This window comes from Mobula hypostoma, chromosome 5 (assembly GCF_963921235.1).
Source record: "Mobula hypostoma chromosome 5, sMobHyp1.1, whole genome shotgun sequence".
Taxonomy (NCBI): Eukaryota; Metazoa; Chordata; class Chondrichthyes; order Myliobatiformes; family Myliobatidae; genus Mobula; species Mobula hypostoma.
This window is the reverse complement of record NC_086101.1, coordinates 46,846,560-46,866,158: the sequence shown is the minus strand read 5'-3', so window position 1 is coordinate 46,866,158 and position 19,599 is coordinate 46,846,560. Positions and strand designations below refer to the sequence as shown.

Here is a 19,599-nt window from a genome sequence, read left to right as displayed (position 1 = left end):
CAGTGGAGGAGGCCATTGATGGACGTATCGGAATGGGAAGTGGAATTGAAATGGGTGGCCACTGGCCTTTTTCAGCCTGGGTACTTTTCTTGTTTATTTGAGGTCCACTTCACCTTATCAAGAATTCATATTTGCTGTTGGGCGGAGGAGAGGCAGATCCATCCTTGCCTGGCTGAAGTTCGTGAGTGCGAATGCAGTGTGAACAGGGTCTCAGGGCATCATTCTGTCCACTTGGTTTGGTTATTTTGTGTGCTGTAATTTTCGGCATCCTTCACTATAATCAAACAGTTAACATTTTGTTGCTGGTGACCACTTCCCAAGAGGAGTATGTGTGAAACCGTTTCTTTCCTTGATGAATACTGGATTATTCATTGCAGCCCTATTTCTTTCAGTTTCGGTAGAATAGTTCCCAAATATAAACAGACTTAATTTCCCATACGTCCTCTGGCACTTTCCCTATACTTGTTTGGCCTCCTAAAGTTAATTTTCATTTTCAAATTGATCCCATCCCCACCTCCTGATCATTTTTCTCTCCAGATTTACAAACCCCATTTCCAGAAAAGTTGGGATATTTTCCAAAATGCAATAAAAGCAAAAATCTGTGGTATGTTAATTCACGTGAACCTTTATTTAACTGACAAAAGACAAAGAAAAGATTTTCAATAGCTTTACTGACCAACTTTTCTAAATATACACAAATTTAGAATTTGATGGCTGCAACACACTCAACAAAAGTTGGGACAGAGTTAAAAGAAGATTGAAAAGTGCACAGAATATTCAAGTAACACCGGTTTGGAAGGCTCCACATTTAATAGGCTAATTGGTAACAGGTGAGGTATCATGACTGGGTATAAAAGTAGTGTCCATCAAAGGCTCAGTCTTTGCAAGCAAGGATGGGTCGTGTCTCACCCCTTTGTGCCAAAATTCCTGAGGGAATTGTTAGTCAGTTCAAAAGGAACGTTTCTCAACGCAAGATTGCAGAGAATTTAGGTCTTTCAACATCTACAGTACATAATATTGTGAAAAGATTCAGAGAATTCAGAGACATCTCAGTGCGTAAAGGGCAAGGTTGGAAACCACTGTTGAATGCGCGTGATCTTCGAGCCCTCAGGCGGCACTGCCTAAGAAACGGTCATGCTACTGTGACAATTATAGCCACCTGGGCTCGGGAGTACTTCGGAGAACCATTGTCATTCAACACAGTCCGTCGTTGCATCCAGAAATGCACCTTGAAACTGTATTACGCAAGGACATCAACTCTATGCAGAAACACCGGCGAGTCTTCTGGGCCTGAGCTCATCTCAGATGTACCGAAAGACTGTGGAACCATGTGCTGTGGTCAGATGAGTCCACATTTCAGCTAGTTTTTGGAAAAAACAGGTGTCGAGTTCTCCGTGCCAAAGATGAAAACGACCATCCAGATTGTTATCAGCAAAAGGTGCAAAAGCCAGCATCTGTGATGGTAAAGGGGTGCATCAGTGCCCATGGCATGGGTGAGTTGCATGTATGTGAAGGTACCATTGACTCTGAGGCATATATTAGGATTTTAGAGAGACATATGTTGCCATCAAGGCGACGTCTCTTCCCGGGACGTCCATGCTTATCTCAGCAGGACAATGCCAGGCCACATTCTGCACAGGCTACAACAGCGTGGCTTTGTAGACGCGGAGTACGTGTGCTTGACTGGCCTGCTGTCAATCCAGATCTATCTCCTATTGAAAATGTATGGCGCATCATGAAGAGGAGAATCAGACAACGGAGACCACAGACTGTTGAGCAGCTGAAGTCTTGTATCAAGCAAGAACGGACAAAATTTCCAATTGCAAATCTACTACAATTAGTATCCTCAGTTCCAAAACGATTAAAAAGTGTTATTGAAAGGAAAAGAGATGTAACGCAATGGTAAACATGCCTCTGTCCCAACTTTTGTTGAGTGTGTTGCAGCCATCAAATTCTAAATCTGTGTATGTTTACAAAATACAATTAAGTTGGTCAGTAAAACTATTGAAAATCTTTTCTTTGTACTTTTTTCAGTTAAATAAAGGTTCACGTGAATTAACATATCACAGATTTTTGTTTTTATTGCATTTCGGAAAATATCCCAACTTTTCTGGAAATGGGGTTTGTACTATAGGAATAGGAAATAAGCTTTATTTTTGGAATTCAAACTTACAAATGATAAGACGTATAACTTTCTTGCAGGCTGAACTGCTGTTTAAAATATTTAACCAAAAAAGCAGTGTTTTTTTCTGTTAGTGTTGCAAATACAGACTCAAAATAGGATCTAAGGTTCTTTACCGCAGACTTGCTTCAGCGTGGTCAGGTTCCAGCAAAGTCCTGCATGATAATAAATTACTGTCACTGTACATAAAATTTCCTTCTAGCTTTCAACTAGTCTTATTCATTTAAGTCATTGGAGCAGAATCAGGCAATCCAGACCATCAAGTCTGCACCGCCATTTCACGGTGGCCGATCTGCTTTCTCCTCTCAATCCCATTTCCTTGCCTTCTTGTAACCTTTCATGCCCTGATATCTAGAACCTATCAACCTTTGCCTTAAATACACCCACTCCACAACCACCTGTGGCAACGAATTCCACAGATTCACTGCCCTCTGGATAAAGAAATTCCTCTCCATTTCCATTCTAAGTGGGCATCCCTCCATTCTGAGGCTTTGCTCTTTGGTTCAGTGCTCCCCACTGTAGGAAACATCCTCTCCACATCCACTTTATCTAGGATTTTCAACATTTGATAGGTTTCAATGAGATCCCCCTATTATTCTTCTAAATTCCTGGAGTACAGGCCCAGAACCATCTAATGCTCCTCTTGTGATAACCCTTTCATTCCTGGAATCATTCACATGAACCTCTTGTAAACCCTGTCCAATGCCAGGACATCCTTTCTTAGATGAGGGGCCCAAAACTGCTCACAGTACTTCAAGTCAGGCCTCACTAGTTCCTTGCTTTTATATTCTAGACCTTTCGAAATGCATACTAACATTGCAATGCCTTCCTCACCACTGACTCAACCTGCGAGTTAACTTTTAGGGAATCCTGCACAATGACTTGCAGGTCCCTTTGCACCTCGGATTTTTGATTTTTCTTCCTGTTTAGAAAATAGTCTTCTTCAACCAAAGTGCATGATCATGTAGTTCCTGACATTATTCCATCTGCCACTTCTTTGCCCATTGTCCTAATCTGTCTAAATCCTTCTGCAGCCTCCCTGCTTCCTCAACACTACCTGTCCCTCTACCTATCTTCATATCGTCTGCAAACTTGGACATAAAGGCATCAATTCCATCAAGCAAATCATTGACATACAGTATAATGTAAAAAGAATTGGTCCCAATACTGACCCCTGTGGAATGCCACTAGTCACCGGCAGCCAACCAGAAAAGGCTCTTTTTATTCCCAAACTTTGCTTTCTATCCATGCTAGTATCTTTTCTGTAATATCAGGGACTCTTCTCTTGTTAAGCAGCCTCATCTGTGGCACCTTGTCAGAGGCCTTCTGAAAATCCAAGTGCACAACATCCACTGATTCTCCTTTATCTATCCTGCTTGTTATTTCTTTAAATTCCAACAGATTTATAACCGTAATTTTAAAATCATTGGTTCTGTTACATATTTAACAGCAGAACTGTAAATCTTGAAAGGTGACTTATTGAGTGATGGTTTGAACTGGTCTTTCATCGATATTAAATCTGTAATCAGGAATCATAATTGTTCTTGATCAATCTTGAATAAAGCATTGAATGACCTTGCCAAAAAAGTGGATCCAGCTGTACAATGTCATGACTGCAGGTTTCATACAACACTGCCTAATCATTTCAAACTTTAAATTACATTTGTTCAGGATGGCAAAATTTGATTTGCACAGATAATAATGCTTATTTTTTTTTTAAATGCATTTGCTGTGGCTTTCAGCAAGTTATAGCAGCTCCAGAATCTAATTTGTTGTAAGCTGTTTTTATAAAACTGTCAATGCAGATTATTTGTGTATAGAAACCAAAATTAATTAATCTAAAATTACCTACTATATTTGACAAATGCTGCTGGTTATGTCTTGTGTTCACCCAGATATTATAAGTTGAACATATTCATATCCATGACTAATTTGTTACTTTCAATTTCTTAAACTGTTCTGTATTCTAACCTATAACCCAAACCAGACAGTGCTATCAGCTGTCAGTGATTTGGGTCATACTCATCCCTTGCGTTAGCTTAAACTCTCATTCCACATGAATCCAGTGGTTGCACTACTCTCTTGTAACACTGTGGGCCCAGTTGATATGTCAGCCTCGCATCCATGGTTGTCTTCATAACTCGGTTGATGGGTCCTGAAACCCTTGTCTTTTGGCAGCCTGGGTTGTCTCTTCACAGTTGAAATAAATTATATTAGTACATGTTAACCAACCATTTAATAAAAACATTAATTGAGTTTAAAAAAAAATCTCACTTCCACTTCTTCATCCAGGTTAGTAACCCCATATACGAGGGTGATTGATAAGTTTGTGGCCTAAGGTAGAAGGAGTCAATTTTAGAAAACCTAGCACGTTTATTTTTCAACATAATCCCCTCCTGCATTTACACACTTAGTCCAGCAGTCGTGGAGCATACAGACCTTGGACCTCCAGAAAGTGTCCACGGCAGGGATGATTGATAAGTTCGTGGCCTAAGGTAGAAGGAGATGAGTTATACAGCTCTCGTCCCATGCACATGCAGTTCAACGCTTTGAGTGATTATGCAGAAAGTTTGAAGGTAATAACTCATCTCCTTCTACCTTAGGCCACAAACTTATCAATCACCCGATGAGTTATTTCTCTAACGTAGCTTTAATTGCATTGCTTTTCTCCACATTTCCTTGTCAGATAGGCGAGAACATGCTTAATTGCCATTTTTAGAGTACCAAGCTTGTGAGAATTGATAGTTGCATTATCAAGCTGTACCTAATAAAATGGCCACTGAGTATATGTAACAAGTAACATATTGTTCCCAATTCAAATGGTTGAACCTCAAGTGACTTAAAAAAAATGCTACAGCATTTTAGCATTGAATTTAAGTGTTGAACTTGGATGATAGTTCCTTTCTGGTAATATCTTAATTTGTATGTTTTAATTTTGCACTACAGCTGTTGACAGTTAGTTCGGTTTCTTGACTATTGGAAGAATACAGTCAAGAAACTGGTAGGTGAATTAATGAACAGCCTTAAGCCCAATTTATACTTCTGCGTTAAATGTACGCCGTAGGTACCGCGTACCTTACGCTGTAGGGTGACATGCACCTCCCCAAAAAAGTAACTCACAATTCGTGGCGACGCAGACTGCAACAACTGTGATTGGTCCGCTTGGTAGCATCACATTTCCTCATACGCATTTCCGATTGCTTTTCTCCGCCATGTCTGTACACTGATACAAAATAAATGGTTGGAGACGATGAACCAAATCATCAAATCTGTCTGCCAACATCTGAAAATATTTGAAATGCATTTCCTCGTCCATGTCTCTCACGAAGAAACTCAACACAGTGGCATAGAAACCCCATCGCCAACTAGCATTTTGGCGGTGAATTGCAGAGTGACGCAGACACAACAACGCATGCTCGCTACGGCGTAGGGCTATGCAAAAGTATAAATCAGGCCTACAGCGTAGACCATATGCACAAGTATAAATCAGGCTTAACTCACTACTCGAGTAACACAACACTATAACCAGTTAGCACTACAATGAACTCGTACAATGAGACCTTTGGCCTGAAACTTTGTCTGTTTACTCTTTTCCATAGATGCTGCTTGGCCTGCTGAGTTTCTCCAGCATTTTGTGTACGTTGCTTGAATTTCCTGCATCTGCAGAATTTCTCTTGTTTATATCTTCTCATTTTTTTAATTGGCTAAGTATTAGCACATTATACATATGTTGTAATTGTTTTAATTGTGTAGCCTATTAATTGGTTTATCTCTAAAGAACTCTTTTTATCTCGAGTATAAAGGTAATAGATTTTTCAACGGTGCTATCTTTTTATATTGAATCTTTTAATTTATCATCTCTCATCTGCCTTGTTACCCTATCTTCTTTTAAACTTTAAAATAAATTATTGTGAAAATCGAAGTTCTTCACTCATTCTTGGAACTCCAAAAAGAGCCTGGGGATCAAATATAATCGAGATCTGACATTTATGTATTTTGGAATTGGAGGAATACAATGAAAATCTGAGGATTTGAAGGATGTGAATTGTATTTCAGCAGTAAATATAATGGTAGGTGATTTTTATTATAAGAAATGTGGAAAGAAGCTCATCAATCTATGTAAGCTGTCCTCAGAGTAAGGGAGACAAGTGTACATATATGTATAACTTGGCAGATCAGATCATAACCTGGTGTTGCTTCAGTCCTTGTATAAGCTTCTGGTCCAGTGGCAACCTGTGATCAAGAAGTCTGTTAGGAAATGGTCACAGGAGGCCAATGAGGCCCTGTAAGGCTGCCTTGAAGAGACTGACTGGGATGTGCTCTGTAGTCCTTATGGAGAGGACATTGAAGGACTGATGGATTGCATTACAGGGTACATCACTTCTTTGAGGACAATTCTGTTCCAACTAGGACTGTAAGCTGTTTCCCAAACAATAAACCTTTGGACGTCAAAGCCATACTGAACAGGAAGAAGAGGGCATTCAGAGATGGAGATAGGAGGTCAACGGAGAGCCAATGACCCAAGATACATGGACTGTCACTGCTGAGCAGCTAAGGAGAAAGCTCAGCAGACTTCACCCAGGCAAGGCTGTGGGCCCGGACGGCATCAGCCCTAGGGTACACAAGGCGTGTGCTACCTCCTTAATCTGAGCCTGAGCCTGGAGAGGATCCCTGTGCTGTGGAAAACATCCTGCCTAGTTCCAGTACCCAGGAAGTCATGTCCCACCACACCCAGTGACACTGACCTCGCATGTAGACTTGCTGTACATTTCCAAACCAAAAACCGTGGATGAACCAGGAGGTAGTCATCTGCTGAAGGCTAGATCTGTGGCATTCAAGTCTGGCAACCCAGGCCTGTACCAGAAAACCAGGTATGATATGCGGAGGGCTATTTCAAGGGCGAAGAGACAATTTTGAACGAGGTTGGAGGTGGCATCGAATGCACGGCAACTCTGACAGGGTCTGCAAGACATTACTGCCTACAAAGTGGAACCCAATAGCATGAATGGTAGCGATGCTTCACTACCTGATGAACTCAATGCCTTCTATGCACGCTTTGAAAGGGAGGACACAACTACAGCTGTGAAGATCCCTACTGCACCTGATGACCCTGTGATCTCTGTCTCAGAGGCCGATGTTAGACTGTCTTTAAAGAGAATGAACCCTCGCAAGGCAGAAGTTCTTGATGGAGTACCTGGTAAGGCTCTGAAAACCTGTGCCAACCAACTAGCGGGAGTATTCAAGGACATTTTCAACCTCTCACTGCTGCGGGTGGAAGTTCCTATTTGCTTCAAAAAGGCAACAATTATTCCAGTGCCTAAGAAGAATAATGTGGGCTGTCTTAATGACAATCACCCAGTAGCACTCACATCGACAGTGATGAAATGCTTTGAGAGGTTAGTCATGACTAGACTGAACTTCTGCCTCAGCAGGGACCTAGACCCATTGCAATTTGCCTATCGTCACAATAGGTCAACAGCAGGCGCAATCTCAATGGCTCTCCACATGGCTTTTGACCACCTGGACAACACAAACACCTATGACAGGATGCTGTTCATTGACTATAGCTCAGCATTTAATACCATCATTCCCACAGTCCTGATTGAGAAGTTGCAGAACCTGGGCCTTTGTACCTCCCTCTGTAATTGGATTCTCACCTTCCTAACCGGAAGATCACAATCTGTATGGATTGGTGATTACATATTCTCCTCACTGATGATCAGCACTGGCGCACCTCAGGGGTGTGTGCCTAGTCCACTGCTCTGCTCTCTATATACACATGACTGTGTGGCTAGGCATAGATCAAATACCATCTATAATTTGCTGATGATACAACCATTGTTGGTAGAATCTCAGGTGATGATGAGAAGGTGTACAAGAGTGAGATATGCCAACTAGTGGAGTGGTGTCGCAGCAACAGCCTGGCACTCAACGTCAGTAAAATGAAAGAGCTGATTGTGGACTTCGGGAAAGGTAAGACGAAGGAACACATACCAATCCTCATAAAGGGATCAGAAGTGGAGAGAGGGAGCAGCTTCAAATTCCTGGGTGTCAAGATCTTTGAGGATCTAACCTGGTTCCAACTTATTGATGTAGTTATAAAGAAGGCAAGGCAGCGGCTATACTTTATTAGGAGTTTGATGAGATTTGGCATGTCAACAAATATACTCAAAAACTTCTATAGTTGTACCATGGAGAGCATTCTGACAGGCTGCATCACTGTCTGGTATGGAGGGGCTACTGCACAGGACTGAAAGAAGGTCAGCTCCATCTTGGGCACTAGCCTACAAAGTACACGGGACATCTTTAGGGATCAGTGTCTCAGAAAGGCAACGTCTATTATTAAGAACCTCCAGCACCCAGGGCATGCCCTTTTCTCACTGTTACCATCAGGTAGGAGGTACAGAAGCCTGAAGGCACACACACACAGGCTCAGGAATGGCTTCTTCCCCTCTGCCATCTGATTCCTAAATGGACATTGAATCTTTGGACACTGCCTCACTTTTTTTTAATACAGGTTTTTCCCGCCATCCGAAGGTAGAGCGTTCCAATGAGATGGTTCGTAAGCAGAAATGTCGTAAAGTGAAGAAGCAATTACCATTTATTAATATGGGAAAAATTTTTGAGCATTTCCAGACCCAAAAAATAACGTACCAAATCATGCCAAATAACACATAAAACCTAAAATAACAGTAACATATAGTAAAAGCAGGAATGATATGATAAATACACAGCCTATATAAAGTAGAAATACTTTTTGCAATCATTGAAACACAGTCTAGCGCAGCGAAAATCTGATGCATGCGCTCTCGGCAGAAGCACTGTCGGCGCAGGCGCTGTCGGCGGAAGCACTCTCCAGTAACCTTTAAGCAACGAGGCTGCCAAATCATACCAAATGACAAATCATACTAAATAACACAGAAATACACAACCTATATAAAGTAGAAATAATGTATGTACAGTGTAGTTTCACTTACGGGAATCGGGATGGTGTGTTAGGCTGAGTCGTCGGAAATTGGGGTGGTGGGAGGTAGAGGAGACTGGGGAGGCATCTCATCGTTGTCTGTTTCCAATAGGGTAGCCAGGTCATCTTCTCCTATGTCTGCCTGCCTCGATGTCAAAGGTCGAGGTTCGTCGTCTGCTGTGGCTGATGTGCAAGGCTTGAAAAACGACAGTATACTTGACTGCTGAGCCTCGCGCATTTTTCTATCATACAGTTCTTTGTAAGAACTCAAAACATCCTGCAAACCTGCCCTAAACCTACGTGCCCTTTCAAAATTAAAGTCATACTTTTCCGCAATCATTGCAGCGCTGTCAATCGCAGCGAAGATATCACGCAACTGCTTCACATTCAGTCCCTGGACGACTTCATTTTCGCTACTGCGTTCGGTTTCGATTGTTATCCTTTCCTCTTGCAATTGCATCAGCTCTTCATCTGTCAATTCTTGGTCATGGGATGCCAAAACCTCCTCAACATCATCTTCGTCAACTTCCACAAACCCCGCCTCCTTAGCCAAGCTCACTATTGTCGTATTTATTGTTGATGGTTCGAAGCCTTTAAAATCGTTCACTGCTTCGGGACATAGTTTCCTCCAAACGCCATTTCTCATCGAGACTGTTAGCCTATCGAGAGCATCTCCAATGTTGGCGATTGCCAGTTTTATATTGTAGTCTTTCCAGATCTCTCACAAAGACACTTCGGAGTTGCCCTCTCTATCAATAGCACTTACAATAAAACGCATCACGTTTTGCGTATAGTAAGCCTTAATTGTGGCTGTTAGGCCTTGGTCACAGGGCTACAGCAACGATGTCGTATTCGGCGGTAAGAACGCAACACAAATGTTACCGCCCTACTCGGTAATGGCAGGTGGATGAGCAGCACAATTATCCACAATCACAAGACACCTATTATCGAGGTTATTTTCTCTACAGTATTTTTCAACAAAACAGAAAACAGCACTTGGGTGTTCCAACTGCTTGGATGTGAATGGAACACAACGGGAAGTGTTTTCTTATCAACGCCTTTAAGTGCCCTCGGATTTCCTGAATGGTACACTAGTAGAGGCTTAAGGACAGCATCACCAGTGGCGTTAATAATAGGCATTAGGGTAAACCTGTCCTTCGATGCCTTGTGTCCCTTAGCCTGCTTTTCTTCTTTCGAAATAAATGTCTTACTCAGCAATTTTTTCCAATAAGTTGCAGTTTCGTCACATTTAAACACTCGCTTATACGAATAACCACCTTCTGTAATTATTTTCTTCAGTTCTGCTGGGAACCTTTCGGCAGCTTCAGTATCAGCCGAAGCACTCTGTCCGGTAAATGTTAAACTGTGAAGCTGCCCTCGCCTCAGAAACCGATCAAACCACCTGTGACTACCTTTAAATTCCACTTTTGCAACACTTTCATCACCTTCGGCCAGTGCTTTCTGTTTCAGCTTATTAAAAAGACTGATTGATTTCTCCTTGTATAAGATAACTTAAAGGAACACCACATTTTGTACACCCATCAATCCACTCAAGCAATAGACTTTCCATTTTATCCATTACTGAATGCCGACTAAGAGAGACCACTTTGCTACGAGCAGAACCAACAGTAACATCGGCAGCTATCAAGATTTTTTCTCTCTGCGTATAAATAGTGCAAATGGTGGATGCAGGCAAGTTCAACGCGCGGACAATGTCTTTGCTTCGTCCACCATGATCAAAACGCTTAATTATGTCTAGTTTTACGCTAAGTGTAACACCCTTACGAGCTCTTTTAGGCTTTTCCGATACCTTAGAACTCATCTTGCTAATGGATGCACAAAATATATTGAGTTTAAGCAATGGCAGCTAGAATGCAGTTCCAGGGGAGGAGCTTGGCTGCTCGGGGCAAGTGCTGCTTTTTTTTTTGCACGCCGCCATTTTTCGCACGCTGCTTTTTTCATGACAGTGAAAAAACCTTCTGTTACTGAAAACAGGGTACTAATGTAGGTCTTTCATAACAGTGAGGTTTCGTAAAGCGAACATTTGAAAAGCAGGGGACACCTGTATACAGTATTTCTGTTTTTGCACGTTATTTTGAAATCTATTCAATATACGTAAATTATTTACTTGTTTATTTATTATTATTATTTTCTCTGCTAGATTATGTATTGCATTGAACTGTTGCTGCCAAGTTAACAAATTTCATGTCACGTGCTGGTGATAATAAACCTGATTCTAATTCTGATATTATGAAATCATTAGAAAGACTGATCCTGACACACCATCATATATCCATCATTGAACCCCATGCAGTTCGTTTACTAACCACATACTGGAGTCAATGATGCCATCGTCTTCCTGCTTCAACAGGCTTGCGCCCATCTAGATGAGACAGGCAGTATTGTGAGAATCATGTTCTTTGATTTTTCCAGTGCTTTTAACACCATATAACCTTCTTTACTAGAGAGTAAGTTCATGGAGATGTTGGTGATGCTACACTGGTGTCCTGGATTACATACTGTGGCCGTCTGGACAGGTAGTCTATGAGATTGCAGAGCTGTGTATCAGATACTGTGGTTAGCAGCACAGGGGCACCTCAGGGGGCTGTGCTGTCCTCGGACATCAGATACTCCACCTGTAGAAGTTTTCAGACGATTCAGCAATTGTGGGCTATATCAGACGGGTCAAGAGGCTGAGCACAGAAGAGTGGTGGACAACTTTGTTGAATGGTGTGGGCTGAATCACCTGCAGCTCAACATCACTAAAACCAAGGAGCACACTGACTGGCACATGTTCAGGGAGGCTGCAACCGATGGTGACTTTCCCAACTTAGAGGAATACACGGCATCAGTGACTAACATCAGCAAGTGCATTGATGACGTCACTGTGGCCAAGACCATCTCTACACGTGCTAACCAGAAGCCATGGATGACTGTGGAGGTGCATACGCTGCTGAGGACCCGTGACTCTGCCTTCAGAGCAGGTGACAAGGCAGCCCTAACAACAGCGAGGGCCAAACTGCCCTGGGCCATCAGAGAGGCAAAGCGTGCACACGCCCAGTGAATCCACAGCCACTTCCAGGACAGCGGCGACACACGGCGAATGTGGAAGAGCATTCAGGACATCACCAATTACAAGACAACATCACCTGCCTGTGCTGGTGATGCCTCCCTCCCAGATTTGTTGAACAACTTCTACGCTCGTTTTGAGGCTGAAAATGATGTGGCGGCGAGGAAGACCACCCTCCTCCAAATGACCAGGTGCTGTGTTTTACTGTGGCCGATGTGAGGAGAACCCTGTGTAGGATCAACCCACGGAAGGCTGCTGGACCAGACAATATTCCTGGCAGAGTGCTTAGAGGATGTGCAGACCAGCTAGCAGAGATTCTCACTGATGTCTTCAACATCTCCCTAAGCTGCGCCGTCATTCCTGCGTGCTTCAAAGCCGCCACCATCGTCCCCGTGTCGAAGAAGTCCAATGTTCTGCCTCACTGACTACGGTCCCGTTGCACTCACATCCATCATCATGAAGTGTTTCAAGAGGCTCGTCATGAGACACATCAAGACTCTGCTTCCCCCCCTCACTGGACCCTCTGCAGTTCGCGTACTGTCCCAACCGTTCAACAGACGACGCCATTGCCATCACCCTCCACCTGGACAAAAAAGACATGTACATTGGAATGCTGTTCATAGACTTCAGTTCGGCATTCAACACAACCATTCCTCAAATACTGATTGGAACGCTGAGCCTACTGGGCCTGAACACCTCCCTCTTCAGCTGGATCCTAGATTTCCTGACTGGGAGACTAGTCAGTCCGGATTGGAAGCAGCATCTTCAATACCATCACACTGAGCACGGGGGCCCCCCAGGGCTGTGTGCTCAGTCCACTGCTGTTCACTCTGCTGACCCACGACTGTGCTGCAACACACAGCTTGAACCACATCATCAAGTTCGCCGATGACACGACCGTGGTGGGTCTCATCAGCAAGAACGATGAGTCAGCATACAGAGAGGAGGTGCAGCGGCTAGAGGAACTGGTGCAGAGCCAACAACCTGTCTCTGAATGTGAACAAAACTCAAGAGATGGTTGTTGACTTCAGGAGGACACGGTGCGACCACTGTCCACTGAACATTGACGACTCTGCAGAGATCGTTAAGAGCACCAAATCTCTTGGTGTTCACCTGGCGGAGAATCTCACCTGGTCCCTCAACACCTGCTCCATAGCAAAGAAAGCCCAGCAGCGTCTCTACTTTCTGCGAAGGCTGAGAAAAGTCCATCTCCCACACCCCATCCTCACCATGTTCTACAGAGGTTGTATTGAGAGCATCCTGAGCAGCTGCATCACTGCCTGCTTCGGAAATTGCACCATCTCGGACTGCAAGACCCTGCAACGGATAGTGAGGTCAGCTGAGAAGATCATCGGGGTCTCTCTTCTCGCCATTACAGACATTTACATCACACGCTGCATCCGTAAAGCAAACAGCATTACGAAGGACCCCACCCACCTCTCATACAAACTCTTCTCTCTCCTGCCATCTGGCAAAAGGCACCGAAGTATTTGGGCTCTCATGACCAGACTATGTAACAGTTTCTTCCCCCAAGTCATCAGACTCCTCAATACCCAGAGCCTGGACTGACACCAACCTACTGCCCTCTACTGTGTATATTGTGTTGTTTATTATTTATTGTAATGCCTGCACTCTTTTGTGCACTGTATGCAGTCCTGGGTAAGTCTGTAGTCTAGTGTAGTTTTTGTGTTGTTTTTATGTGGATCAGTGTAGTTTTTGTATTGTTTTATGTAGCACCATGGTCCTGAAAAACATTGTCCCATTTTTACTGTGTACTGTACCAGCAGTTATGATCGAAATGTCAATAAAAAGTGACTTGACGAGTAGGTGGTGGACTTCAGGAAGGTGAAAATACCCTGCATCCCCATCTTCATTAAGGGAACAGATGTGGAAGTCAACCAGGATTACAAATATCTAGGAGCTCACCTGGACAGGACTAAAAATACAGGGGCTCTGTACAAGACGAGATGGAGCCGACTGTACCTCCTGAGGAGGCTCCGGTCAACGTCTGCAGTACTCTGCTGCAGATGTTCTACGTTTCGGCTGTGGCCACCATTCTATTCTATGCTGTAGTCTGCCATGCCAGCAAGGTGAGAGCAATTGGTGCCAAGAAGATTGATAAGCTCATCAAGAAGGCTGCTTCTGTTCTGGGATTGGAACTGGCTTTCCTGGTGGTTACATCTACAGAAGTTATGGAGCATTATGGACAATCCCTCTCACCCCCTCCATGACGTACTGGGAAAACAGACGAGCACCTTTAGTGACAGACTGATTCCACCAAGGTGCACCACTGAACCCCACAGGAGATCCTTTCTCCCTGTGGCTATACAACTACAACTCCTCCTCCTGAAGTATATAAGTGTATAGTTTCAATACACATCTGTATTACTTTTTAATGCATATTTTGTTTTTTTTTGTACCTCAATGATTACATTTTGTATTTTAAAGTATATACTTCTGACTGAGCAACCATGTAACAATAATTTCCTTTGGGATCAATAAAGTCTTATAATTTACATTATATGTTATGTCATTTCTAATTTCAGTTTTAAAACAATTCTAAAGCTAAAACTGAAAGTGCAACAAAATATTTGTGTGTGTGTGTGTGTGTGTGTGTGTGTATACACGTACGTGTTCTCCAGACCATTAACTGCTGTATTGAAGAATATACCTTGTGCTTCAAATATTAGCATTACTGTCCTAATTGTGCGATAGTTATGTTTCTCTTTAAGACGTCAAACGACAAATTAAGTGCAATTTTAATTACAATTTCCTGAGATAAAAATGAACTTTTTTACATTTAAGTGAGATAACTATGTTTAATCTTTCCACTCAAATGCTTGCAGTTTCAAAACTGCATCTATAAATATCTATTTTATTATTCCTGATTGAAAGGGTATACATTAACAATTTCAGGAAATTGGTGTATGGACCTGAAGAGGTAACTAATCTGTTTATTGAAGATACGCCTGTAGTATGCAGGTAGCCCCCGTTTTCCGAACGTTTGCTTTACAACACCTCACTGTTACGAAAGACCTGCATTAGTTACCTGTTTTCGCTAACAGAAGGTGTTTTCACTGTTACGAAAAAAGGCAGCACGTGAGAAAAAGCAGCTCGCGCTCAAGCAGCCAAGCTCCTCCCCCGGAACTGCATTCTAGCCAGCATTGCTTAAACACGTGCTTTACCTCAATTTATTTTCTGCATCCGTTAGCAAGATGAGTTCCAAGGTATCGGAAAAGCCTAAAAGGGCTCGTAAGGGTGTTACACTCAGCGTAAAACTAGACATAATTAAGCGATTTGATCGTGGTGAACAAAGCAAAGACATTGTCCGCGCGTTGAACTTGCCTGCGTCCACCATTCGCACTATTTATACGCGGAGAGAAAGAATTTCGAAAGCTGCCGATGTTACTGTTGATTCTGCTCGTAGCAAAGTGGTCTCTCTTAGTCAGCATCCAGTAATGGATAAAATGGAAAGTCTATTGCTTGAGTGGATTGATGGGTGTACAAAGCGTGGTGTTCCGTTAAGTTTTCTTATACTTAAGAAGAAATTAGTCAGTCTTTTTAATAAGCTGACACAGAAAGCACTGGACGATGGTGATGAAAGTGGAATTTAAAGGTAGTCGTGGGTGGTTTGATCGGTTTCTGAGGCGAGGGCAGCTTCATAGTTTAAGCAGTGGTCCCCAACTTCCGGGCCGCGAAGAATGCAGTGGTGCAGTGGTAGTCGGAACGCACCCAGCACAACTTTAAGAAAAAAGCCAAAATAAACAAGTTAATTAATTAGTTGCCGCCCGGCACATAAATGTCGCCCAGATCAGAGGCGATTGCTGATTGCGTCAGGTGCTTATTCGTATAAGCAAGTGTTTAACTGTGATGAAACTGCAATTTATTGGAGTCTTCCCGATTCCGGTAAATGAAACTACACTGTACATACATTATTTCTACTTTATATAGGCTGTGTATTTTTATGTGTTATTTGGTATAATTTGGCAGCTTCATAGCTTAAAGGTTACTGGAGAGAGTGTTTCTGCTAAGAGTGCTTGCGCCGTGTTTTTGCCGAGAGCGCTTCCGCGAGATTTTCGCTGCGCTAGACAGTGCTGCAGAAAAGTATTTCTACTTTATATAAGCTGTGTATTTATCATATCATTCCTGCTTTTACTATATGTTACTGTTATTTTAGGTTTTATGTGTTATTTGGCATGATTTTGTAGGTTTTTTTTGGGTCTGGGTTCGCTCAAAAATTTTTCCCATATTAATAAATGATAATTGCTTATTCACTTTATGAGATTCCGCCTTACGGACCGTTTCATAGGAACGCTGTACCTTCTGATAGCGGGAGAAACCTGTAATTACTTGAGGATTTTTGTGGGGGAAAATCCCCACAGTACTGTACATTTAAAGAAATTATACATTAAACTTTTTTTCTATCAATTGTGTCTTGCATTACTTCCTAAAGAGTTTTATACAATTGAACAAGTGCAAGCAATTTTAGATTTGTAGTTCAACTTCTTTTTCTCAGAACTTTCAAAAATCATGACATTTCACTTCATCACATTGATTTAAAACTGGCTGAGTGTATATACACCTTTTTTTGCAGTTATTGACTGCAAAACTTTAGACATGAAACATTAAACTTAATATTTCTGTTAGTTGAATTCTAATTAATGCTGCTGTGGATTTTAAAAGTGATTATGTTGTCCCTAGAATCCTGACACTAAAACATAAAGGTAATGACATGATTACGAGACCATGTTATATGCAAGTTGTTACTGATATAGTATTATATTAACATGATGCATTTTGGATCTTCTGAGCAATTGTCTTCTAATTCTACCCAAAGCAATAAAATTAACTTTTTTTTCCTTCCAGTTCTCCTTGAAATTTCAAGATTGCTGAATACTGGTCTTGACATGGAGTCCCTCTCAATCTGTGTCCGTCTTTGTGAACAGGGAATCAATCCTGAAGCCTTGGCCTCAGTTATTAAGGAACTGCGCAAGGCCACTGAATCACTTAAAGTAAGCAAAATTTATGTGCGATAAAACAGACGGTGTATTTCATAGCAGGGAAAAGCTATTTGAGCCTACATACCTGAGATTGATTTCTCCTGCCTTATTAGAGCACCCTTATCCTTTGTGTAGGTCTATTGCCTTGAAAGTTAAGAGTACTAACGAGCTATATGACAGTGTTGTGCATTCTCCTTCACTCCTAAAGTTGGGTTCCATTGACTTCAGTAATTTTTTACACAAGGGTAACCTACAGTTTGTCACAACGGAATCTGCATAAATATACTATAAAAGGGATTAATTTAGGGAGCAGCAGAAACCCTGTGACTGGTTTAATGTATAAAGGAACTTGCTACTTTAACAAATGTGGGTGGTCTTCTATACAAGTGTAAATGATATGAAACCTAAGCTTAGAGGGTGAGGTATTGGATTAGAAAAATATGTAGCATATACCTTTGCAATGAAATATTGCAGAACATGAAAATATGTACTTGTAAGGTGGCAGTTTAGTATGAATCAACAGAAACTAATTTTCTGGTTAGCTGATCCTCACAGTTGAACAGTGGTTGACTGCAGCAAGAATGTTCTGTGACAGAAGTTGACAAATACTTAAACTTGAAAACATGAAGTAAAGAATAAAGAGGTCAGATTTCAAAAGGAAAAAAAAAATCAGTAAATTCTTAGCAGACACTGCATATGCAAAAGCTGTTGGAACAGAAGTTGATGGAAGATACAATAAACACACACAAAATGCTGGAGGAACTCAGCAGGCCAGGCAGCATCTGTGGAGAAAAGTAGTCTTTACAATGTCTTTACAAAGCATCTTGTGTGTGTTCCTTGGATTTCTAGCATCTGCAGATTTTCTCTTGCTTGTGATTGGAAGATACAGTAGGTGCCTTCAAAACTGATGATGCTTAGTAGAATGACTAACTGAAAACTCTTTCAACAGAAGAGAAAGAAGAGAACTGAGACTTTTAGATGATGGTGTATATCTGGAATGCATGGAGTGGGGTGAAGGCAATTTAGAATAACTTAGAACTATAGAACCATAGAACATTACAGCACAGAAGCAGGCCTTTTGGCCCTTCTTAGCTGTGCTGAACCATTTTTCTGCCTAGTCCCACTGACCTGCACCTGGACCATATCCCTCCATACACATCTCATCCATATACCTGTCCAAGTTTTTCTTAAATGTTAAAAGTGAGCCCGCATTTACCACTTCATCTGGCAGCTCATTCCACACTCCCACCATGTGAAGAAGTCCCCCCCCCGCCCCCCCAATTTTCTCTTTAAACTTTTCCCCCTTCACCCTTAACCCATGTCCTCTGGTTTTTTTCTCCCCTAACCTCAGTGGAAAAAGCCTGCTTGCATTCACTCTATCTATACCCATCATAATTTTATATGCCTCTATCAAATCTCCCCTCATTCTCCTACGCTCCAGGGAATAAAGTCCTAACTTATTCAACCTTTCTCTGTAACTCAGTTTCTCAAGTCCCGGCAACATCCTTGTAAACCTTCTCTGCACTCTATCAACCTTATTAATATCCTTCCTGTAATTTGGTGACCAAATAATAATAATAATGAACTTTTAAAAAGGAATTGGAAAGTACTTAAGTACAATAATTACAGATTGAAGCAAGGAAGTGAAGCACATTGGCTTTTTCAAGATTGCTAAACCAAGAAACTTGTGGAAATACATAAAGGTTATGCCAGTGGTGAAGATTTGTATAGCCTACAGGTACTAGGGTGTGCCCATTGGGGTGAATGATCTTTTGCTTAATTCTATCCTGCTTTGGTGTAAGTGGGTATGCTTTCCTGGCATGCAGAAGTTTGTCATGAGGATTCTGCGGGTCCAAACCCAAACTTATTGTAACACAGACGTAATTTGAATGATAGTGATTTTATAGTTTGCACTGTACAGAAGAGTACTGAGCATCAGTTAATTGACAGTATGGGATATGGAAGGACCTTTTAATCAGTGAAAATCTTTACACAGTAAAAATTTGGTAAAAGGGAAAATTAGGCTCTTTATTTAGAAAAACCTCAATAAAAAGGATTTTGTTTAATTTGTGAGAGCCATTTAACATTTTTAGTGAATTGAATTAGGAAATTTATTTATAAAACACAAAGTAAATTTCTTTATCAAAGTACATATGTCACCATATACAACCCTGAGATCCATTTTCTTGTGGGCATATTCAACAAATCTATAGAGTAATAGCCATAACAGAATGAATGAAAGACCACTCGACTTGGGTGTTATACTTTATACTTTATTGTTGCCAAACAATTGGTACTAGAATGTACAATCATCACAGCGATATTTTATTCTGTGCTTCACACTCCCTGGATTACAAATATTAAATATTAAAAATACTAAAAA

General features: G+C 41.7%; 1 protein-coding gene across 1 annotated transcript in view; it reads left to right on the top strand.

Annotated features, from left to right (window-relative positions):
• The window catches only part of mzt1 (mitotic spindle organizing protein 1), a 33,526-nt gene that overhangs the window by 8,884 nt on the left and 5,043 nt on the right, over positions 1-19,599 (top strand). The window contains exon 2 of the mRNA XM_063047511.1: positions 17,083-17,228. Coding sequence (XP_062903581.1) covers positions 17,083-17,228 — 146 coding nt within the window. The remainder of the gene's footprint in view (positions 1-17,082; positions 17,229-19,599) is intronic.